Source organism: Melitaea cinxia, chromosome 21 (assembly GCF_905220565.1).
Source record: "Melitaea cinxia chromosome 21, ilMelCinx1.1, whole genome shotgun sequence".
Taxonomy (NCBI): Eukaryota; Metazoa; Arthropoda; class Insecta; order Lepidoptera; family Nymphalidae; genus Melitaea; species Melitaea cinxia.
In genome coordinates this window covers 12,290,175-12,314,876 of record NC_059414.1, presented here as the reverse complement: position 1 = coordinate 12,314,876, position 24,702 = coordinate 12,290,175, and the positions used below count along the sequence as shown (strand labels likewise).

The 24,702-nt window shown below is 33.4% G+C and overlaps 3 protein-coding genes across 3 annotated transcripts in view; 2 read left to right on the top strand and 1 right to left on the bottom strand.

Annotated features, from left to right (window-relative positions):
• LOC123663952 overlaps positions 1 to 14,084 on the top strand; it is a 34,851-nt gene extending 20,767 nt beyond the window's left edge. Inside the window, exons 2-7 of the mRNA XM_045598590.1 lie at positions 5,829 to 5,951; positions 8,762 to 8,901; positions 9,327 to 10,258; positions 11,961 to 12,135; positions 12,386 to 12,611; positions 13,032 to 14,084. Of these exons, the coding sequence (XP_045454546.1) occupies positions 5,829 to 5,951; positions 8,762 to 8,901; positions 9,327 to 10,258; positions 11,961 to 12,135; positions 12,386 to 12,611; positions 13,032 to 13,879 (2,444 nt within the window). The 3' untranslated portion in view covers positions 13,880 to 14,084. The remainder of the gene's footprint in view (positions 1 to 5,828; positions 5,952 to 8,761; positions 8,902 to 9,326; positions 10,259 to 11,960; positions 12,136 to 12,385; positions 12,612 to 13,031) is intronic.
• Positions 14,085 to 16,788: 2,704 nt separating this feature from the next.
• Positions 16,789 to 18,235, top strand: LOC123663951. Its single transcript, XM_045598589.1, has 3 exons — positions 16,789 to 17,028; positions 17,173 to 17,376; positions 17,900 to 18,235. Exons 1-3 carry the CDS (start codon positions 16,789 to 16,791, stop codon positions 18,233 to 18,235), a joined length of 780 nt encoding a protein of 259 aa, XP_045454545.1.
• A 751-nt stretch (positions 18,236 to 18,986) lies between these two features.
• LOC123663950 lies at positions 18,987 to 20,212 on the bottom strand. The gene is made up of 2 exons (XM_045598588.1): positions 20,189 to 20,212; positions 18,987 to 20,090 (listed from the first exon to the last, which is right to left on the bottom strand). The coding sequence occupies exons 1-2, from the start codon at positions 20,210 to 20,212 to the stop codon at positions 18,987 to 18,989; spliced, it is 1,128 nt and encodes a 375-aa protein (XP_045454544.1).
• Between the last annotated feature and the right edge of the window lie 4,490 nt (positions 20,213 to 24,702).

The window sequence follows — 24,702 nt, the reverse complement described above, 5'->3', positions numbered from 1 at the left end:
TACACTGCTATATATAATTCATATCTAAATTTAAAATAATGATGAAAATACTAAACTAATACTAATATCGTTCTAGCTGAATTCGGTTCTGGCAACTGTTTAAACTGTTCAGGTTATAAGTACGCAAGTCATATTTTTAAGGACTTTCTTATTCTGCCTTCTAATACTTTATTGTGAAATTTTTATAAGACTGTCCGAGGTATGACAATAGTCAACGATAAAAAATTAATACATTTGTAAACGAAAGTCTTCGCTAATCTCAGGAACTACTGGTACGAATCAAAAAACTTTTTGCGTCAGATAGCCTTTTTACCGAGGAAGGCTATAGGCTATTTTTCCTTAATTAACGCATGTAAAACCGCGGGGCATAGCTAGCAAATAAGTAATGAAAATTATAAATACATTCAGAATTCACAGGCGAACTACTTTTTAGATCAACGTGTCTCCACATACAACTGCGTAATATACGCAATGTATTATGCACTCGTAGTAAGGTCAGCAAAAAAATGTAAAAAAAGTTTAGTTAACATAATTATATTGAGAAATAATTTCTAAACACGGATCTCTAAAACAAATTTGTGTTCAAAAATTGTATATGATAATTTAATTGTTTAGATATGAATAAAATAGTTACATTGTTTTTTAACTGCATAAAAATAATTATAATCGGAACATTGACCTACATAACTGGTTAATAAATATTACCCAAGCCGTCGTACACTATTAAAAATAACAATTTTAACTAAATGGTTGTTTTTACATACATTTGTATGACATTGAAATTTAATATGTATTGTTATCATTATTTATCAGTCGTGCATCCTTCAACATACAATCAAATGGAAAAAGCAGAAAATTTTAGCGATAAGTTTTCGAGTATAACGAATTTCAAATTCGAAACAGGAAATCCAAAAACCGGAAACGTGAAAACGGAAAAAACTAATAATTCATTCGAAATTAATTTTTTTTAAAATAAAACTATTAATCATTGAGTATTTTATTTTGACCCAATTATGATAAAAGTAAAATGTATGTAAACAAAACACTACAAGTCTTTTTCAAAATTTTATAAAATTATATATAATTACAATTCACAGCTTAAAAACTAAATAATTACAGCATAACACGTGGTTCAATAAGTCCCGAGACTAAGTACTAAAAAAAGGTCTTTTTTATAAAATTAATTTTTAATATGTACGATTTTTATTTTTGTGTTACCCACAATTAGGAATTCTAAACATTTTTGAATATCATATCAAAAATTGACCGCTCCAGCGGGATTCGAACCCGCGTCTTCGACATACCGTGTCGACGCTCTAGCCAATTAAGCTATGGAACGATATACTCGCCAGAGCGAAACCACGGTTCGCTTAAACCGAAAGTAAAAATCATCATATCAAAAGTTTCGCTCTGGCGAGTATATCGTTCCATAGCTTAATTGGCTAGAGCGTCGACACGGTATGTAGAAGACGCGGGTTCGAATCCCGCTGGAGCGGTCAATTTTTGATATGATATTCAAAAATTAATTTTTATTCATCAACATAGTCTCCTCCAAGAGCGATACAGTCCCTCCAACGCTTTTCTAATTTTCTATCCCACGTGTGTAGAACGATTTGTCTTTGGCTTCAAAATAAGCCTCCGTTGCTGAGATAACTTCACTATTTGAGTCAAATTTCTTACCCTGAAGCATTTTTTTGAGGTCTGCAAACAGCTAGTAATCGCTGGGGGCCAAGTCTGGCGAATAAGGGGGATGAGGAAGCAATTCGAAGCCCAATTCGTTAATTTTGGCCATCGTTCTCACGGACTTGTGACAAGGCGCGTTGTCCTGGTGAAACACCACTTTCTTTTTGTTCATGTGAGGCCGTTTATCCACAATTTCGTACTTCAATCGCTCCAATAAGCACATGTAATAGTCACTATTTATATTTTGCCCCTTTTCAAGGTAGTCGATGAAAAGTATTCCATGCGCATCCCAAAATATAGACTCCATAACCTTACCGGCCGATTTCTGAGTCTTTGGACGCTTCGGGCGGTTTTCACCAGCCGCTCTCCACTCCGCTGCCTGCCGATTGGATTCCGGAGTGAAATGGTATATCCAGGTTTCATCCATTGTTACATACCGACGTAAAAAATCCTTTTTATTATGATTCATCAGCGCCAAACATCGCTCTGAATCATTGATACGTTGTTCCTTTTGATTAGTTGTAAGCAAACGCGGCACCCACTTAGAAAAAAGCTTTTTCATGGCCAAATTTTTATGTAAAATAGTGAAAACACTACCAGCTGAAATTTTCACTATCTCGGCTATCTCTCGCACTTTTACCTTCCGATCTTCCAATACGATTTTGAGGACTTGTTTAATATTTTGTTGAGTCACTGCTTCATTTGGACGACCTGAGCGTTCCCCATCATTGGTGTCCATGCGACCGCGTTTGAAGTCGGCATACCACCGACAAATGGTTGCTTTAGAGGGAGCTGATCCTGCATAACATTTTATAAGCCATTGCTGTGCTTCAACGGTATTTTTTCCCATTAAAAAACAATGTTTTATCAACACGCGAAACTCGTTTTTATCCATTGTATCGAAATTACAACCGTAGCGTCACTTAAATGTTTCAAAATCAATAATTTTATTGTTCCATTTTTAAAAATTTGACAAATATTCTTGTATTGATAGCCAGTACTTTTTAAAAATCAAAAGAGTTTTTAATATATGCGCCATTTCCAGGTTAGTCTCGGGACTTATTGAACGATCTAGTATATCATGTCCGCTCGGAATGGTGCCAAGTATGCCGGTAGCATTTTCCCGTTCGGATCGCTATGCCGGTTTTCTGGACAAAAAGAAATCACCACTGCTTCAGTGGTGGCAATAAGACGAAGTATACGTATAAAGTGATTCATTAATACTGGTATAATATTTAAAATTTTGTGTACTTATCACTTTCACAGTGAACCAATTTGCCCTCTACTATATCTGTAGTTCTGTTGACGATCCTAACACGGTATGTGAGCCAGCCTTTCTCCACGCATCCGGTTGCAACCGGTCTCTGATTCACAATACTCGCCACTTGACCGGAGCTGACGGGGCGTTGACCGGCGAAAGTGATGAAAAGAGTTTTGTGTAAATGTATTATTCAGATAAACATATTAGCTAATGGAAACCATCAAATCAGGTTCAACATCTGTCCTTTCTTTCTTTCAACAACGACAAAAATCCAACCACATTACATTACATGTATGTGAAAAGTTCCACAAAGCCATTTCTACTTACGTTAAAAATTTTAGAAAATACTCCATGTCGATTGTAGAGCTATCTTCCATTAAATCATAAAAAAAAAATGTTTTTTATTCTAGTTGTAATCCTTGGATTATGAAATCTTCATTAAGCCTAGCGAAAACTGATTTGGTCTATAATTGGGTTTTTACCAAGCACTAAACATTCAAACATTCGTTTTAGATCAGGGTAACGGCGGGGTATTTCCAACGCGTTTGTGAAAACTAAGATTATCGATTAACTGGTGTTAATTACTATACCCTAACTATAGTCTACTTAGATATTAATTAAATGATGAAAGTAAATCAGAGATTAGATTTAGTGTTTTATTTGCAATTATAAATTTATACGATTACCCTACTATTTATTATCCTACCTCCAAAAATCCCTACTAATATTATAAATGTGTAAGTTTGTTTGTTACGCTTTCACGCGAAAACTATTTAACCGATCATCATGAAACTTTGAACACATATTTTTGGAGGTATTAGAAGTAACATAGGATACTTTGTATTTAAAAAAATCAACGCGAGTGAAGCTGCGGTTAAAAGCTAGTAGTCTATATATCACCAAATGAGTTCCTTAAATTAGATCGATATTCATTTGAATTTTAATATTAATATTAAAATATGTATATAAGCACTTGTAAATTAGCATATTAATTAGCTATTTCCATAACTGCTGGCTTTTATTAGTAGTTTCCTTAGAAATTAATAACGTCCAAAACTGGTTAATACATAGTAAAGTTTTATATGTTTTTATGATTAACAGCTTGGAAAGTTTTGACGTAATCCTTTCACTTTTCTATCAACATAAATATACGTTTTTGAATTTCTACGTAAACTTGTTTTTCGGTGAGTTAGTCAAAATACAGTCAACAGTAATTTTAGAGTGAGATTTGTTTAGTTTCTACAAACATTGTTTTGCCTGGATCTTTGTTTTTGATACTTTTTTTTTAAATTTCTGGTTACCATACAAATATGTAACAGAAGTACCTATTACAAATTTACAAAAAAAAATAAAATAAAAAACAATTAGGCTTACATAGAAATATGTCGTTCAACAGTATACATCATCCGTCAAAAAATATTCTATGATGATCAGAGAGATCTTTTATAATGACAACATTTAACTAAGTATAATAAGGATACCAGACATTTATAAATGTTCAAAGTATTGTGTTTGAAAAATAGTGTTTAGTTAGTATTTATGTTGCTGCCATTTCTACTTTCGTTGATTTTCCGAGCTCTATTTAGACGAAGCACAAAAATTCCGTGCAAAAATATTTTGCAATGCTTTTATTGTTGTATGAACACCTGTAGGTTACAAGATGTATGATTTATCACGGAAGTGTTACGTTTGAGTGCGTTCTGCTTATAAAATCATTTTGATATAAGGTCCGGCATTCCCTTCACATTTGTAACTTACAATAGATCAAGTCAATGCAGCATACATAATATAAAATACGAGTAGGTGCGGCAATGAAGCGAAGCACAGGACGCGGTGAAATCTAGGTCACCTCGGTCAGATCCTGGAGTCACGTTTTGTAATGTCTAACGGAAGACAATTGCTAATTGTCTAAATTAACTTGTAAATTAGATTTCACACTTCTTTACATATGAATTAGTATATGAAATGGTTATATATTTGTATATTTGAATAATATTCCTGAAAACAAAATGAACTGACGTCATTAAATGTGTGATGAGTGTTTATTTTTTTTTTATTTTTTTTATAAGCTAAATACTCAATACAGTAATCGTAATACTTTTACTTATTATTTAGTTTGGTAAAACCTGAAAATTACTTAAAAAGTGGTTTAATAATAGTATTTATTAATTACTAGCTGACTCGGCAAACGTTGTCTTGCCGCTAAACGCTATTTAAAAATAGGGGTTGGTGGTAGAAGGGTGAAAATTTAGGGTTGTATTTTTCAACGCCAAATCATAATTTAAAAAAAATAATTTATCTAAAACCCTTAACATTTAGGGGGATGAAAAATAAATGTTGTTCGATTCTCAGACCTACCTAATAGGCACACAAAATTTCATGAGAATCGGTCAAGCCGTTTCGAAGGAGTTTAACTACAAACACCGCGACACGAGAATTTTATATAATAGATAGGGTTGGCCACATTTACATACATAAAATGAACACATAACTTTCTAAGCTTTTAGCTTCATTATAAGTAAATAAAGATACGATGAAATTATTTCACAACATGGAATGGAGTCATCAAGTTAGGTATATTTCATTTCATTTATTTTGGTTAAATGACTTTCAATAAAGCCCAATTTGAAAAGATGATTTCGCCAATGTTGCATACATCGAATAGAAAACTAGAAGGGGATTAATCAATGCGGTTGAGATTATAATCTTCGTTCAATTTTAACAAAAGAAGAAATAGGACCTAGTAGAAAATGATAGGTGGTGTAGGTACTTGATTCGTCTTTTAATTGAAGTTTTTAAACATTTTAAAGGTAACAAGTGATAGCAATAAGAGTTTATGATTAATATATTACAGATAATTAATGTTTAAAATCTATTGTTACAGAAATCGCGCTACCACTTTGTGTTCTTGAATCAGATTTCGGCTTTAAAATTAACTGCGCCTTCAAGAAATCCGGACTCTTCAGAGTACGGAATCTTGGAGGAATCAAAGCACACGCCAGTTTAGGTAAGTTATTATATATATTTTCATATTTTTTTAGCATATTAGAGGATCCGCGGTGTTTCTCATAGTTGGTATACCACCAGGAGTAACTCGTCTACTAGGAAATGAAATAATTTTTAAATGAAGTTAAGTATTTTTAAAATCATTCCGTTAAGTCTTAATAAGCGCAATCATACAAATAAACGTTCTCTTGAGTAAGTTTTTGTGACATAGATAGATATCTTAAATTTATTAATTAATAATGAATTATTCGAAATTGTTTTTCGAAAAAACTGTTCGAATGTTTGTACAGAAATAAACAATACTCTAATGATTTAACTAACGTACTGTGTGGCTACGGTACTAAAGAATATAGCCACCACCTCTCTTCCCGTGGGTGTCGTAAGAGGCGACTAAGGGATAACACAGTTCCGCTACCACCTTGGAACTTAAAAAGCCGACCGGTGGCAGGATAACCATCCAACTGCTGGCTTTGAAATACACAGGCCGAAGACGGGCTGCAGCGTCTTCGGTGCGACAAAGCCAGTACTGCGGTCACCAACCCGCCTACCCAGCGTGGTGACTATGGGCAAAACACATGAGTTCACGTTATTTTTGGCGTAAACTTGTGGAGGCCTATGTCCAGTAATGTACTGTATAGGCTGTAATGATGATAATGATGAATAATTTAACTGACGTTTTGCATAAGTATTTTTATAATAAAATTTTTAATTTGAAAATATCAAAAAGAGTAAGTCACTGTTTAAAATATTGTAAGGCTAGCTGTGCCAGCGACTTCGTCCGCGTGGGATTAAAAAAAATTGGTCAATTCGAAGAGTTACAAAATAAACAAATTTCTAAAATAAAAGTAGCCTAAGTTACTCCTTATTACATCAGGTATCTTCCATTGAAAGTTTCGTCAAAATCGGTCCAGCCCTTTCAGGGATTAACCGGAACAAACAGAGAGACAAAGATTGTAAAAAAATATTTTGGTATATGTATCGTGTATTACATCCATATGCATTTAGTAAAAAGCGGTTATTTTAATATCAAAAATAGACACTTCAATTTTATTTATTTGTATTATTTGATTCTACAGAATATCAATAGTGCAACTGACACACCTGCAAGTCATTTAAACCTATCAAATTTTCTAGATTTGCTTTTCGACCCTATTTCTTTGTGGTCCAGTGTAGCTTTATTTTTCTTGTATCATCTAAAGTTACACAAATCCGCATCTCTCTTACCACATTTAAATATCTAAATTAAGGTTAATGAGGTATTAAGTATCGGTATATTTCGTAGCCCACGTCATTACCAAAGTGTTTCTTTCAAATGACTAACCTAAACAGTGAATACTTTTTGAGGCATATTTATCACTATCAATCAGAAGTGCAGCCGTCATTTATAGTAATGGTGCTATTATTGGTGTTTATAGGAAGTATACATTCTAATATATGGACCAATGATAGTGGGCACAATTTTTGGACTGACTCTTAAACAGTTCTATTTCGTTTAAAAGTCATTTTGTAATTTTAAGAAATATAAATACATCACGAGAACAATTAAATGTTGAATTCCTAGAGTTTATTACGACTTCTGTAACCGATACTTTAATACGGCTGTATGGCTTTTACCGAAATATTAACCCTTTGCAGTACAACTAATTTGTTGTATCGAACATTGCCTCTATCCCCATATAGGAGAAGGGTCAGAGCTTAATCCACTACGCTGCTCCAACGCAGGTTGGCGGATATATTCCCTACTATGAGTAACGATCGCTATCAGGTGTACATGATAACAACCGGGACCGACAGCTTAACGTGCTCTCCGAGGTACAGTGGGGAGACCCACATAGACTAACAACTAGACCGTAAATAAATATTTGTATAAATAGAAATATTCACTCCGAGCGGGAATCGGCACGACATATGCACCGTTACACCAGAACGGTCGTCAGCAAATTAGTACTTAGACATTAACATACTGTCATATTTATTACCTTAATATATTATCACTCAGCCAATATCTTTAGCGTACATGAAAAGATGATGACACGAATTAATGATATATTGTAACAGTTTTTGCGAAATCATCTTCAAATAATGTCTCCATAATCGTATGCTACGATGTATCTAATCCTAATTCACACCTAATGCAATCTCTTAATGTCACAAATATAAAGATACAATCTGTGTTTGACCTCTGACACTACCAATTATCACGTACCGCGCTTGATACTTTCTCTATTGAAGGAGCGCTAATGATCAAGATTTATGAGTATGAACTGAACAAACCTTTGTTTCTTTACAAATATACATGTAAGCAACAATATTGTATCAACAATATAGTATCATCTATAAATGTGTAACATACTCCATGTAATCTGTAAAAATAAATAAAAGTGGAGTGTCTGTTTGTACCTAATATTAAAATAACCGCTTTTTAATAAATGCATATGGATGTATACACGGTACATAAACCAAATTAACATTTTTTACAATTTTTGTCTGTCTGTACTACTTACTTACTTTACTACTATTATTTCAGATTTTTTAATTATGCGAACTGAACAAAAACTTTTTATTAGATTTCACGCGGACGAAGATGTGGGCATAGCTAGTACTTTAATAAAATTACAATATGCTAAACAATTGTCGGCGGTGTAAAATATTTGTTAAAAAGTAGGCATTTTATTTTAAGTTTGTAATTAATAAATTAATTAGAGCTGAAAGTCGAGCACTTCTGATTTGGTAATCAGAATGATGTATCCTCAAAAAATTTTGTACACAATTTCTAAATAATATTAGCGAATCATTATTTACATATTCCAGGTTTCAGTCTTGGAGACGAACTTGGGTTTGAGCAATCATTAACCAATCAAGATCCGAGCAGACGAAGATCAGTCAGCTTTAAGAATGGGGCACCTAACATCCTGGTTGATACTTCCAGTAAGGCAACCCCTAAGCAAGAAGTAAGTATTGGGTAATCTTTAAATTTTTTTATTGTTTTCAAGGTCTAAGCGTGACGTTTTCAGATGAATTTAAATAGGTTTGGAACTCTTGTTGAAGGCGGGTCCTGGAGTGGAGACCGCGTCGTGACAAACGCAGTGTGACCGACAATCTATGTAGGATTGCCGGTGTAGGCTGGATGAGGATTGCGGAAAACCGGTATGTCTGACGCGAACTTGGGGAGACCTATGTCCAGCAATGAACTGCAATAGGCTGAGCTGACTGACTGGAACTCTTGTTGTTTGATTAATTATATTACGTCATTTAATATTCCAGTATAAGTAGTTTCATTATTACTACAATTGTCACAATCAATCGGTATATAATTTCTATGCTTATTATGCCTCAGTTCAGTGTAATAACTAATAAATCATTTTAAAATTTACAGAAACGCGCAAAGCAAAATCGAATAATGATGCGACCGATGGCTTCAGGAGGCAGACCGAATCAAGCAGCCATGGACAAACTTTCCACTTTGCACAGAAGAGTATCATCCACCATGCAACCGATCGTGATAACTGGACCCCCTGCAGAAACACCATTATTCAAAGTGCAGCCTACTGTAACAATGGCTAAACCCATGCCAATGGGTATTCCACCATTCAAGCCTTTACCACCTAAAGAAGAAACTTTGAAAGTGGTGCCATTAGCGTCAACACCAACGAGGAAAACCTACACACCACTACCAGTGCCGCAATCGAAGGGACCCGGACAAGCTTATCAAAGTGAGACACGTTATATATCACCAGATAACATGTCAAAAATGGTTTCACACATGACCGCGATACAATATCAACCGATTAGAAAAACATCGATTAAATCACACGCCACATTAAACCCATTCGTCCCCATGCCACCGCAACCCATATCTATCATACCTTCACCTAATCTTCACGAGTCATCTCATAAAAATTTCTTTAACGCTGTTTCTATTCCAAAAACCAATCCTCTTTCTAACTTTCTAGACCCAGTTCCTCATCAGGTCCACGATATCGCGAACATGTATTCGTACAACACGAAGAAAGTCGACGACTACAATAGTATAAGTGGTTACAGCGATGACATAACTCTGAAATTTACTAAAGATGATATCAATGCAAAGATAGCTGAAATAGCTAAAGCCGGTAATATTTCAATGGAGGCTGTGGAGGCGGCGATAGCATTGAGACAGCAACAGTTGTTGAGCAAGTACGCGAACATCCCGGTACCTACAACAACATCAACAACTACGACAACAACAACAACAGAAGCTGTCGCCTTCCAACTGGAACCAGAACCAGAGATTGTTGTGGCTCCAGTACCCCACAAGCCCAAACCAAGGTAAATATTACTTAGTGCTTTATATTTAAAGAAGCTTTTTTCATTTCTTTATTCATATTATAAATTTACCGCTGTGCCCTGATTCTAATAATATTAGATTAATTCATGATTCGGATAAATTTATTTATTTATTTGAAAAGCATGCCAACATCATGAACGCTTCAGCCTGTAATATCCCACTACTGGGCATAGGCGTCTTTCCCCATGTAGGAGAAGGATCAGAGCTTAATCCACCGTGCTGCTCCAATGCGGGTTGGCGGATATTTTCTGCACAACTGCACAAACACCCAGACCACGACCAACACCTGTATGGCCAATACAAATGTTTGAATGTGCGGGGATCGAACCCGTAACCGCCAGCGCAACAGGTACATACAATCCATGGTTGTGACCGTTGCGCCAACGCGGCGTCATCAACATCATGTATATACAAAATTTAAAATTAAACAATATATAATAATAATGTATGTAAAATGCATATCACTTACAAGTGTACATAACACTTTGGAATACATGGATTGAAAACACAAAAATTAAGAACGATTTTCATAATCAAATTTATTCAGATGCCAAGAAAAACAGGAATACTTTATGTATTGAAATGGGTATGGGGTATTTTATACTGCAACCATAAGGGCGACACAACCAAGATCGAATCTATGTTGTAAACATTTATTTTGTTATAAAGGTTTATAGGGTCATTAAGGTGGTTAACATCATCGTAAAATTTGACTAATTCCTTATTTGGTAGCAATTTTAAATCTATTAATGAGGGTATATAAACATTTTAAGCAACAAAATAAACTTAGTGTTATCATTAGCGTATACTTGTTACATTACTCAAACGACCTAAACCTATTGCACTATTGATAATATTCCGACATACTGCAATCATTTTAATGTTAGCTTACAACATAATTGAGCAATTCTTATTTGGTGATAATATAGATGCGCAAATCTATATAAGACGATGTTTCTAAGTAAATTTTTTGCTATTTCAAATATTATTGCATCTTTAAAAACAAAGATTGTTTATTAACTGTATTACGAATACGCGCAGTTCAGTCTCCGATTACAGATAATTAGCCGACAGATGACATAAAGAAAATATTTCTTTTTAGAGATAAAGGCAACCATTTTTATGTATTGTAGTTTTTTTTTAATATACTCACAGTCGTTTTGGATAACAGCCGACTCTAACGATTTTTTTTATATAAATATACATAAAAATAATACATATATAAATATATAAATAGATATATTACACTCATATTAGACTCAGGTGGAAATCGAATCCACAATCCGCGGAACAGAAAGTATGGCTACCCGCGGAAAACAAACTGCGCCAACAGGCTAGTCTGAAGTCTAGTTGGATTCAGTTTAAACCCTTTTTTTGTATAGAGAAAAGGGCTGCCAGTAAGGCATTTATAGACAGATTTAATTCAGTTTAGAGATAAATATGAATAAAATTATTAAAACCACTACCACACGATTGGAGTAAAACTTTTTTAGCTCCATCTAACATATTTCCCTTTCAATTTCTGTTCGCCTCATCCGATCACATTTTTCGTCTTGTTCTCGTCACGCATTCACCAGCCCACTCCCCAAGTCAAGTGTGCGTAAAGAAGATATACTTCAAAAAAATGTACATAAAGAATTATTTAAAAGAAAATATTTTCTTCAAAATGACCACTATTTGCAGAAACCCAACATCCGGTAAAGTAATGAACGCTCCTCGTGAGTACTATCCCGTTGGTTACGAGAAAAACTTCGACGATCACTTCCAGTCTAAGGTCGATCTCCCCGATACAAACTTCCACTGTGGGGACCAGAAATATTTCCCTGGTCTTTATGGGGACGAACAACTTGGATGTATGGTGAGAAGGAATTATAAAAACTTATGATTTATCAAAAGCTTTTGCTTCAAGAATGGCAGCCTACTAAATTTTTTTGTTGCCTTTAAAGAAAAATAATTTGATTAAAATTAAATATACCAAAGAGACATATTAAAAGCTTCTTGTGGCATCTACAAATAATTTTTAAAAGTGGAGCTCGATACTACTGTGTAAAATATGTATTTACTCAAAAAAATCAAGATTTAGACTAATTCAAAACACTAAATTCCAGGTATTCCACGTCTGCGCCCTAACAGATGATGGTCTTGTCATGAAATCCTTCCTCTGTCCTGAATCTACCCTCTTCGATCAAACCATTCTCAAGTGTAATTGGTGGTTCTACGTGGACTGCAAGAACACTGTCAAACTATACGACACCAATATTCCGGTTTCGAAGAGCTATCAACTGATGAAGGCTTTGACTTTCTTCTCTTCCTACAAAAAGGAAATGGGAGATGGTAAGATTACATCTAAATCTTAAGAAAGAAAAGTCGTTTATAAGGGTTATTGGAAAAATAAAATTAACTTAACATTTAGCAATTAAAAATTAAGTACTTGTTTATAAAAAGGTCAACTTATGCTCATACACTCAGCGTATGCTGCATTTTTTAGAATACAATATCTTTGGTTGTTTTATTGCAATCAATAAGAAACTATTGAATCGATTATAATCGAAAGAGTAATATAGATTCCACCCAGTTACTATGTGTAATATTTAAAATATCTTGGCGCGTATGTACATATATGTCTTTTTAAATGTTAAAATGATTTCTACTCGTAAGATGATGCCATGGTGAACAATTGTATGATACGTATAGTTATATATGTTTACTTATATATATATATATATATATATATATATATATTTTAATTTTCAGGGCAACAAATGAACCCAGAGGACGTAGAAGGTATAAAAGGAGCTATAACGATACTTGAAAATCAAGACTCTAAACCAGCTGCAAACGACAATGTTGAAATAGTAACACCGTCTCCCGCAACATTACCAATAATTGATGAAAGGCATTCCAATAATAACGATACGTCGCCTGTTTATAGAGGTACTAGAGATTATACAAATTCTACTGAAAAGAGGAATATTAGACGTAATCCACAACCTCAAGAAAACGGAGACTCGTACAAACTTGTTACTGTTAATGCTAATATCAATTTCAATAACACAAGCGCAGAAAATAATTCTTCAGAAAATTCATCAGACAGGAGAAGACGAAGAATAATGTCAAGGAACAACTACTCTACTTCAACTAAAGCAACTACTACTCTAACTACCACTACAACTACCACAAATACTCAAGCTCCAGAAGTGACAACGCCATCTGTTGAAATAATAAAACAAGAAATACAGCCAATAGAAAACATAACATCGATAAACGTAAAGCAAGAAAAGTTGACTGACCAACTTGACAATCTAGAAGAAATGAATCATTCAATATTGAAAGAAGCAGAAGACTCTCCACCAGTCCGAAGATTTTATAGATCAAGTCAAGAAAGATACGACGACGTTGAAGAGATACAAATAATTAATAATGAAAAAGTACAGATAGTACGACCTACTTCATCTGCTAACTTTGTAGGAGCTAATCCTACACAAACAGAGACTATAGCTAAGCTAGATGAGGCTATATTAGGAAAAAGATTTAAAAAGGAAGCGATGACAATAGTCATACCGACAAACTATGAAATCTATCGAAGTAGAGATCGGACATAGCTCTAAACGAATTTTAGTCAATAACTTAATTTTTAGTGTCATATAGACATTGTTAATTTATTTATTTCCTCGTCAGATACGTAAGCGTCGACGAATGTACTGTGAATGTTACGTATTTGCTCAATTTTCACGATAGTCTAGATAAATCAGTCAAGTGATATTACGGTGTATGTTTTAGTTGTTTAGAATAAAAACTGTTTCCTTATTCCGTTTACTTTATTTTTTCCTTGATTTTCTAACACAGTTACATAATTTATCACAGAGCATTGGACCGATAACTATTAAACCGGCAGCTGCTAATGCCGTAGCTGCTGACAAACAAATCATTTTTTCCAAAAAAAAAGCTAAAAGATAATTTCCCTTTTATTTAAAGTATTTTTTAAGCAGAGTATCTGAAACAATGAAAAAAATGAAGTCAATTTACCTGTACCGACAAAAACATTGCTGTTTCTTAAAAACTAAATGAAACAAGAGAAAAATAAGAACAATAAGGTAAAATAAAATTTTATTAAATTAAAACATTACAAAATATTACTTAAAAGAGAAACACTGGTATAACTATCGTTTACTCGATTTTAAGAAGCAACGTAAAAATTTCTCGCACAGCAAGGGCCCGCACGCTATGAGTCCCATCGCGGCCATAGCCGTCGCTGCAGTCATACAAATCATCTTTCCTAATATTAATCCATTAGCAAAAGACCTAAATACACTTTATGGCAGAATTTGGTAATGTTAAAATTAGACTTTTATAAAATAACGATCAACTTACAGATAAAATCTAAAATGATAAAAGATATTGTTAATTTGTATTGAGTGTATCAGTAGGGCATCCCGCAGTCGGGGCAGATGGGTACAGTAGGGCAGGTACACTTGCGGTGGAAGAGCCTCTGGGCACAAAAGGGTACACAGATCATAAACGCCGTAGCACTAATGAGACTCAGTAGGGACACACAAATCATATGCGTCTACGTACCCTGCCCAAAGCACAGAGTGGTTCTGAAATAGAAATAGATGTTTCATCATAACCAATGATAAAAAGCAATTACTTTGAAGTACTAATTCTAAATTATGTTATTTTTTTCTAAAATTGTATGCAATATTTTGTTAAAATTTTATAAAAGTTCTGAATGTAGAGCTGATTGAAAGTCAACTTACGTTTACAGCTCCACTTTTCGTCTCTTTTGTATGTTTATTAAATTCCAAAAGATAATCCTGACAGTAGAATTATCCTGGCACAGTTCCACAATAATTTAACGCTCATGTTGTTTACGCAATTAGAAATTTATCACCTTTCCAAAAAATGACTGCACTCAAAATTTCTTAATGTCAAATTAATTTTTTCTTCTAATTTTGAAATGAATTCGATTTTACTGTAACAAATATGTCATTTATAGTAGAATCTCTTTCTTCTTGACAACAACTGACAATAATTAAAATTGGTCTGTTTTACTCATATTATAAAATGTCTAAATAAAATGTTTTCATCATAGTTATGTGAATTCAATGATGTAAATATTTGCAGGTCTTTTTCTAGGATTATTTTAGGATTCTTTCTAGGATTATTTATAAATTAAATTCTGAGTTATTGAAGCAATGATTTTTAAATCAACTTACATGTAATTTTTTTAGATAACTTATGTAATAATTAAAAATAAAAAAATAAACTTTAAACGCATTTATTCAAAATACTTAAACCTATTAGACATACATAGTAAACTCAAGAATTTTTAGAATTACATTGACTAGTGCAGCATGAACTTTTACTTTTGCATTTTAATAACGAGAACGAATTTTTTTTACATTTTGATCGTTTAAAGTAAGATTCTAATATTATAGGTCCGCAAGAAATACAACCAGCCGCAATGAAAGCTGTGAGACACGTCATACAAATGATCATGTTAGAGAATCCCTATTTCTTGAGGCACTTGATAAATTTATGCATTTCAAACTGGCGGTAGCAGACTGGGACGCAGGCGAGGAATGTTGCAGAGGCAATGAGGGCGTACAGTGAAAGGCAAATCATCTTTTTTCACTTTCGCAAAATTACCCTCTTTTTATTAAGTCGAAAAATGCGTTACCCTGGAAATCGATATAAAAAAGTTAGTATCAGAAGTCAAGAGCTTAAATTAATCTATACTGGAGTATATGAAAGATAATTAATCTTTTTATGAATATTTCGAGTTCAGTACTAGTACCGTGACAGAGAAAACGACAATTTAAATTCAGTGACGATATTAAAATTTGTTATGCAGTACAGCTGAAATTTTACTCCTAGGTAAACACACGAGCAACAGTTTTAGTAAACTTTATGGAAAGATAAACTTACCTAAGTTTGTATTTTTAATGACAAACTTCGGAATAAATGAGAACAAATCGACATACTTTTATTCCTGGGATTCTCTAATCAGTAATTTTCATATTTTGCCCAAAAATTATAATGTTTGATAGAGTTGAATTAATGACAAATGATTCAATGTCAATATTTAAATAAAAATATTTCTTTACTGTTACAGAAGTTTATGTGCCAGAACTAACAATTAGAAAAAACTTGTTGATGCAACGTTGAAAGAAATTATTACCTAAAGTTAATTAGTCATTAAATGTCTGTAAAATTGATAAATTTGATTGTTTGGGTGATAATAATTTTATTCTAAAATTATAGCCATAGAAATATTTTGAAAGAATTTTCGACAAAAAACTACTTAGTTCTCTTTTCAATTTGGAATAATATGCCATTTCATAACGTCAATGAATTATAATATTTTTGAATGTTATAAAAATGTCTGCAAATACAAAATTTACATTTTGATTTGATCCTTTAAAAGCTGACACATGTAGTCGTTTATTTTCACGACGTAATTTGTTGTTGCCGCTAAAATAACGCAAGGAGTCAAAACTTTGCAAATGCAATGAAATATTGGATCTTATTGTGTCTGACTCTATTAGTGTCAGTGCAAGGATTTCCGGAGCAAAGGACATCGGAAAAACAGTCACAACAATTAAATGAATTGAAGAAAGGAAATAAAGTACGAGAAACAGCTCGTGATTGTAAAGAAAAGTGTGCATCAAGTATTGCTCAAAAAGCTGCTGCTGAAGCTAAAGCTGCCCAAGCCGCCCAAAATGCAGCTGGGGCTCAGGCAGCTCATATGGTAAATAACAATACTATCAAGTGATCATAGAATTAGTGTCACATACTATCCTATTTTTATATTATCATTTCACCATCATAAAATTTTTTGACATTTAAAATTAAGGTTAATTCTAAAAAAAACTGAAATTATTTTTTAACTCAGGTTAAAACTCAACTAGCAGAAAAAGCATTACAAGCAGCAAAAGCTGCAGAAGCTGCGTTAGCTGGAAAACAGGCTGTTGTGGAGCAACTTCAACAAGAAGTGAAGGAGGCTGAGGCTGTAGTTGCGGAAAATACTGCTGCTATCCATCAGCAACAGGCGGCTGTTAATGCGGCAGTCCAAGTAGCCCAGCAAGCTACAGCGCAAGTAACTTTAAATATAACCAATTAAAATATTATTTATTGTGCAATAGCATTGTTGATAGATATATCTTCAACAATTCCTCTCCAATCACACTCTCAAATTGCAAGTTTTACGAAGTAGCTTTAAGCAAATAAAAATTGTGTGTACAATTTCGTAATTAGAAATAAAGGTAGATAATTGTTGAAGACCGAAAAAACTTAAAACTTCGTAAAACTTTGTTTTTTTCTTAAAGGGTCTGATTGGTTAGAAGAGTTAAAATATAGCAAGATTATAAAACACGGAGACGACAATGATTTGCATGTCAATCTGTACCTTTATAGCTGCAGCTGCCATCTTATCGTGTACACCCACATTTGTTAAAACATTTTGTGAACAGACTAATTTATCTTGTGCGTGTAAAGGAAAAAAATAAATTTATACGAATGTGTTTAAATTGTTTTCTTAAACGAATAATAAATAATGTTGAATGTTACATACTTATTTTATTTTTAAATATCATTGATGCTTTCTTTTTATTTTTCGGCAGCACAAAATATTGGTGCAAACTGTTCAACTATCTGCTCAGCTTGAAAAAGCATCACATTGCGTTTTAGAAAAGGTAAAACATGGCTTACAAGAAAAATGTCACAACTTGGCCGAATCACGATCGAGATTAGCTCATTTACAACACAAGCTACAATGCGCCTGTGCTGAATGTGCTGCAACTAAACAAGCTGCCCACTCAGCATGTGAAGCTGCAAGGGCAGCTTGTGGAAATGCAAGACGAAAAAAACGATTAAGTCGAAGAAGCGTAGTAGCGAATAAAAAAACAATTCATCAAAAAAATGCTACACGTGAAAATGTTTCGAATAAAACAAGATGATTTAAATACTGAAAGATTTGTAGCTTCATAGTTAAAATTATCAAAATGAAAAAAAAACATTTGTTTTTAATGGCAACTTTAGTAGCAACAACTGAAAATGTATAACATTTAAAGAACCAAACGAATATTACAAAAAAAAGTGTTAGCCCTCAATTAGAGAAATGATTCAAACAAATATTGCAATACATTTTAAAGGATTTATTAAGACATATTAAGTGCTTTTAGATTAAATATGTGTACAGTTGTTTTGTTAAGTATTTGTATTTTGTAAGGTGTTTGTTAATTCCGCATTTATTTAAGATTCTGATACTTTTAGTTAATAGGAAACTTTTGTTTGTAAATACTCTTTGCATATTTTATCTTTGTCACGTTAAAAAATAAAAAGTTCATATGTTTTCCTAATGGCTTGGTTATAGCAAGCAATTCAAAGACGTTCAAAACGACGAAAATTGTATGAGTTTGGGTATTCACTTCAAAATAAATGCAAAAAGAATTAGTTTTATTTTATTTAATGTACATAACTAGATTAAATAATAAAACTAATTTACAAGACGTATTTATAAATTAATTTTTAATACATTTTTCACTAAACCATTAGTCTTTAGACTAAAGATGAAAATTCTTCTGAACAAGAAAATATTAGATGATCCTATTGAGATCTACATTCCTTTTGTACCAATATCTGTCAGAATAAATTTGAAATAATAGAAGTTGGCTTAAAAATTATTTTAAAAATTAATTAAATATTAAATTAATCAACTATACTAAATGCATCATTTAGGTTTTGCGGACTAAACGCCATGTTGCTGTGTTTATAATTAACATACGGCGAACTTGTCGCTGAAACAGTCACATCTGGATCGATGAAACCTTGATACGGTATAAAGTCATCTTCGTCAGATAGCATTGAATAGCTTTGGCGGTGTTTTGGCACAAGTCTCGCAGGAGGTTCTGCGTAACGTCCTCCTACTACTACTTCATCTTCAAATTCCGTTTCAACTGGTTTTAATCTTCGTAATTTACTTTTAAGTGTTTCTCTAGTATAATGAGGTTTTTTCTTTCTCTCAAATGCATCTTCTTCAACAAAATCTTCATTTTTATATTTTTTTAGGTAGGAATCCCAGTCTAAATTTTCATCAGATAAATCGAAAGATTGAGGTCTTGTAAATGTTTGTTGTTTTTTCGAATAAGCAGCACTGGTGTCGAAATTATCAGATTGGAAATTATGCCATGAGCTAAAATCTTGGCCAAAGTCCGTTTCCAAGTTGTCTATGCTCGATGTGTCAGAAAAGCTGGTCGGTGGTGATAATTGCTCCGGGACATAAGGATTAAGAGCAGCTGCGTTTACAGGTGAACCGTATGAATCTGTGGGTGGTTCAGCAAAATTTTGTTTGGCTGAATGATAGTCGAACATTAATTCTGTTGGAGGCTCTCCGAATCCAGCGGTTCCTGGTGAATAATACGCCTGCGGTACTTTTTTAGGTGGCCCATAAGTTGGTTTGAGTTTTTTATACTTAGTTGGCTTAGGCGGACCGTACTTTGGTTTGGTTGGACGCCATTTGTAACTTGGCGGTCCAAATACAGGTTTCAATGGTCCTCTATACTTCTTAATTGGTTTTCTTGGCTTGGTTCTGTACTTATGTCTGGGTGGGCCGTATATCGGTTTGGGACTCTTATATCTCTGTTTAGATACTCGTCTGTAAATAACTCTGGGTCTGTGTTTGTAGATCGGTTCTATTGGGTAACTGTCGATGATTATTGCAGCATCCCTTTTAGTTAAACGATGATCAGATTTTTTTTCTGATATTTCATTTGTGTGTCCTTCAGCGGTCACGTACGGTGTGGTTATTGTGATCTGAAATAACAAAAAAGACACCGTTATTGTGACATCATAAAACAAAACAACATTATGAAAATTTTGAATAAGTGTCGTTTGAGCTCTCACGAATTTACATAAATATTTCTTATGTGTGTCATTGCTATTTACATACAAAAAGATTTCAATAATTTCCTCTCACTCTTTGACGTATATTTGCATTTAACTGATTTTAACTTTCTCCGTTTATTGTAATTAACTATCCTCCAGGGTCTTAGGTCTCGGTGGAATATGGAGTAAAAAGAAATTTGTTTTCTATTCTTTTAAAGACTGTTATTTATAATATTCTTTAGCGCTCGACATGTAAATTAACTTACACACACCTTTAAAAATATTTTTAGTCAACAATACACTACATCGGTACTAAATTATTTCAAATGATTTATTTACTATGGTCAAAGATTATAAATATATAAATATAGAATGTATATATTATTTAAAAAGTGAGTTTTTACCTAATTTAAAAAACTAATAAAAAATAACACAGTATTTACTCTGTGTTGTTAGTTTCTAAAATTCTGACATCAAGTTCTACCGGTTTTATTTTATAGTTATACAAATGCGCCTAAAAACTATCACATTATCACAGTATCTCGGAATTTGTAAAAGTTCTTAGAGGCTTCAAAAAACGGAGGAGTTATTAATGTGTATTACCTGATAAATTTTTGAGAAATTTAATTTTGAGAAAGATCTGTTAAATATTTTTTTTAGTTATCCATAATAAACATGTGGTCGCCCAGTGGTCGAAATTCGACCATAATTTAACGACAGACTTTACCAATAAACAAAAGAGAATATATTCGTGTGTGTGTGCCAAATACTTGGTAGAGTGTGTAATGTTTTTTTATTGATTTAAAAAAATATTGGTATTCTGCGCACCTTTTCTGTATGTTTCTGTGTCTATAAGTGTGCGAAATTTCATACACCTCCGTCCGCGCACTTTTTGTAAAAAATGGTACAAAGTTCTTGGTTCACGTATTTAATATATAGCTTTAAGCGACTTCGATCACTTTGACGATGTTCTCATTTTATTCGAAAGAATACGGTTTTTTTTTGTTTGAGAACCAACACTGGCAATTAAAGGATGACAAAAGTTACTAAATTAGTCTATTTCCATTTACACACACTGTACTGGAGTGCCTATGGTACATATTTCGGTGACTAGAAAGTGGATCACTCTCAGGCATTAATCACCATATTACGTAACCACAAGTTTCTAAAAAATCACATACTGTAACTTATTAATTCTATGCTGGTATTTGGAATAAAAAACACCATAAATAAACACCAAACATCGCAATAAAATGTAATAAATATTCCACTATACAAAATATAGTTTTACGTAACACCCACTAGAACGGGTTTATTAAACTTAAAAAATTATTTTACAACCTGGTCATAATAATAAAATTATAATACTTTAATTATGAGAATTAAAATCCATTATTACAATAAATGATTGTTAAAATATTCTTTCTTGGTCAAAAATTGATATCGCCATAATGTACGACAATTAAGAGAAATTCGTTAGCGTCCAGTCATGACTATTTACGTGACGTTCCCATGCTAAGTTGCTGATGTAACTTTCCATATAATTGCTAATCGTAGTCGTAAGATTAATTCGGCAATATTCATATTATAATTGCAAGTATATAACTAAAACGGCGAACTTCGTAAAGGCGAACTTTTTCGTTTATATATTTAATGCATAATTTATTGTGGGTGAAACGTGATAGAAAGATAATATAATATAAAAACAAAGAAGGGAACACAAATTCTTTATCATCATCATCATCATTCCAGCCTATTGCAATTCACTGCTGGACATATGCCTCTACAAGTTCGCGCCAAAAATGCGTGAACACTTGCTGTGTTGCTCATAGTCACCACGCTGGGCAGGCGGGTTAGTGACCGCAGGGCTGGCTTTGTCGCACTTAAGACGCTGCTGCCCGTCTTCGGCCTGTGTGTTTCAAGTGTGGTTAGATGGTTATCCCGCCATCGGTCGGCTTCTTAAGTTCCAAGGTGGTAGTGGAACCTTGTTATCCCCTAGTCGCTTCTTTCGACACCCACGGGAAGCTTTTCGTTGGTGCCGTAGCCACACAGCACAGCAAATTCTTTATAAACTCTTTAAATTGCTGAAACCTAGTGATAGATAAATAAAATTTAATATTGCAACACACTCATCGGTCCCAGTAGGATGTGCATACACGAACGCTTCGTTTGTATTAAAAATGAATTAATATAACGATTATTTTTATAGAATTTACTTTCTTGTACCGATTCAAACAATGTTATAGTGTACTACCATAAAATACCTATTACGAAATTATTTTCCCGTTGTATTTAGCAGAACACTAGAATTAAAGAATGATCACATTACCAACGATCCGTTTCGCCAAACCTGTTGTCTTACAAAATGATTGGGTTGTTTTCACTAACGAAAGTGAAGGAAAGTGCGAATTGATTACATGACATTACACCATTATTCCTATTACGACTGCTGTCTTCAAACGAATTTGACATATGACAAATTATAACTGGTTTTATAAGAATACACGTTCTATTATTTCAAGAAAAAAATTTATAATAAGAATGAAAAATATGGAGCAGCCCGACTGGGGTAGTACCTCAAACTTACAGACCACAGCTAAATAATACTGTTTTCAAGCAGTATTGTGTTCCTGTTGGTGATTAAGGTGACCAGAGCTTCTGGGGGGATTGGGGATTGGGTCGGCAACGCGCTTGCGATTCTTCTGGTGTTGCAGGCGTCTATAAGTTACGGTAATCGCTTACCATCAGGTGAGCCGTACGTTTGTTTGCCGACCTAGTGACATAAAAAAAGAACGAAATAAGACGTAATTGTTTTCCATAACTAACTTGAATGATTATTCAGCCTGTAACATCCCACTACTGGACATAGACTTATTTTCTCATGTAGCAGAAGGGCCAGAGCTTAATCCACTACGCTACTGCACTAATATCTAGTCTCTAGTAGATATATATCCTTCTTGTAAAGATAGTTACTAGGAATCGCAGCATAATTAAATCAAAGTTAAAATAGATAGAGTCTATCCGTTACGTTTCTAAACCTCAGTGGAAAAAATCTTCCACTCTGCCGACGACTCCGTGTGGGTACTTGTATATAACTTATATGTACTTGTATATATATAAGTTATATGTATACTATATGCCTTGCAACATTTTTTTACTTTTTTTATTTATATAGGTGCACATTTTAAAAAAATAAAAAAAAAAACAGTAACTGGCATCGCGGATATATTTTTTTTTTGTATGAAGCTAAATTCAGACAATAAACGTGTTAACAACTTGTATAAATATCGCGAAAACATTTGAGTAGTTTTAAAATGGTTCTGATGACGTTGACTGATCGAGCATTTCTTCCAGTAAAACGAAAACAAACGCAAAAATAATAAATATGCAAATATTTTTTAGGTATGGCAACCGAACCTGTGAGAGTTAATTGCTTGATCACTACACGACGTCGTCAAAGGCCCTAATAGAATACGGCTGATATTGATACTATCAAATTTGGAATTTTATGAGTTTTAAATAATTTTCAAATCGCTGACCCGGAGAAGTTCGAACCTTTATACTTTTATTTCAAATATGTCACTTGATTATATAGTTTTTGAAAAATTGGGACAGGTACGTATCCCAATCATCCAGACGCTTATAAGTATGAACAAGACAACGAAAAAAAAATTAAAATCATCAAAAATATACCATAGTATAGTAACTGATATAAATAAAAAAAAACAACTTAACCCAATACAATACAATCCACATAAATAAAGGAATACTTTTACTTCTTATAAAAAGTATGCATATATATGTATATTCATTTGATCTATTAATCTCTGACCGCGGGTACTTGATCTGTGACTATCAGTTTCTCAGAGTATTATCATTCATCTCAGATGGCTAAGATCTGTCCTAGATTGAAGTTTTCACTTGACCGGATACAGGGCGCGTTTCTTTCTCCTATTAACTGTATCATGGATATTGCACCTGGAGAAGGATTTTTTTATTTGTCTGTATATTCCGTAAGTACTATGTAACGAACACGACTGGAGTTTACTCCTTCAGACCGACTGTCTAAATAGGCGCAAAAAAGGCTTACTAGTCAAAGAAAAAGATTAATACCATATCAAATAGTAAATAAACGAATCAAATAACGCCATCTATCGAAACTCAATAGAGTGGCATTATTAGAAAACGTCGTAACGCCTTCTATCGTAATTGAATAGGGATCCGATAGATGGCGTTAACAAAAACGTAACGAGGTCATTCGTTCGGTAGATTTTACGCCTCATATTTTTTTCATACCGGGACCCATATATGAAAATCGATTCTTAGGAGTAAGGTCCAAAAACATTCGTGCAATACTACTATCGAAACAGTGGTAGTATCGCATTATATATTTTTTATACTTTATAAGAATAATATCAAAAGAATAGAATTGAAAATAGTAAGACTCTCGTAAACATTCATGTAAACGTAATCTGGTCGTTCATTTTAAATTGAGCTCAACGAAGCGGATATACTACAATAGTTAAAAACATTAACATAG

What these genes read in the sequence shown, in the direction of transcription:
- LOC123663951 (XM_045598589.1), top strand. Translation starts at nt 16,789, where the DNA reads ATGAAATATTGGATCTTATTGTGTCTGACTCTATTAGTGTCAGTGCAA. An exon ending in GGGCTCAGGCAGCTCATATG is followed by an intron (nt 17,029 to 17,172) that starts GTAAATAACAAT and finishes TTTTTAACTCAG; the next exon opens with GTTAAAACTCAACTAGCAGA. An exon ending in CCCAGCAAGCTACAGCGCAA is followed by an intron (nt 17,377 to 17,899) that starts GTAACTTTAAAT and finishes ATTTTTCGGCAG; the next exon opens with CACAAAATATTGGTGCAAAC.
- LOC123663950 (XM_045598588.1), bottom strand. Translation starts at nt 20,212, where the DNA reads ATGACACACATAAGAAATATTTAT. An exon ending in CACACATAAGAAATATTTAT is followed by an intron (nt 20,091 to 20,188) that starts GTAAATTCGTGA and finishes TTGTTATTTCAG; the next exon opens with ATCACAATAACCACACCGTA.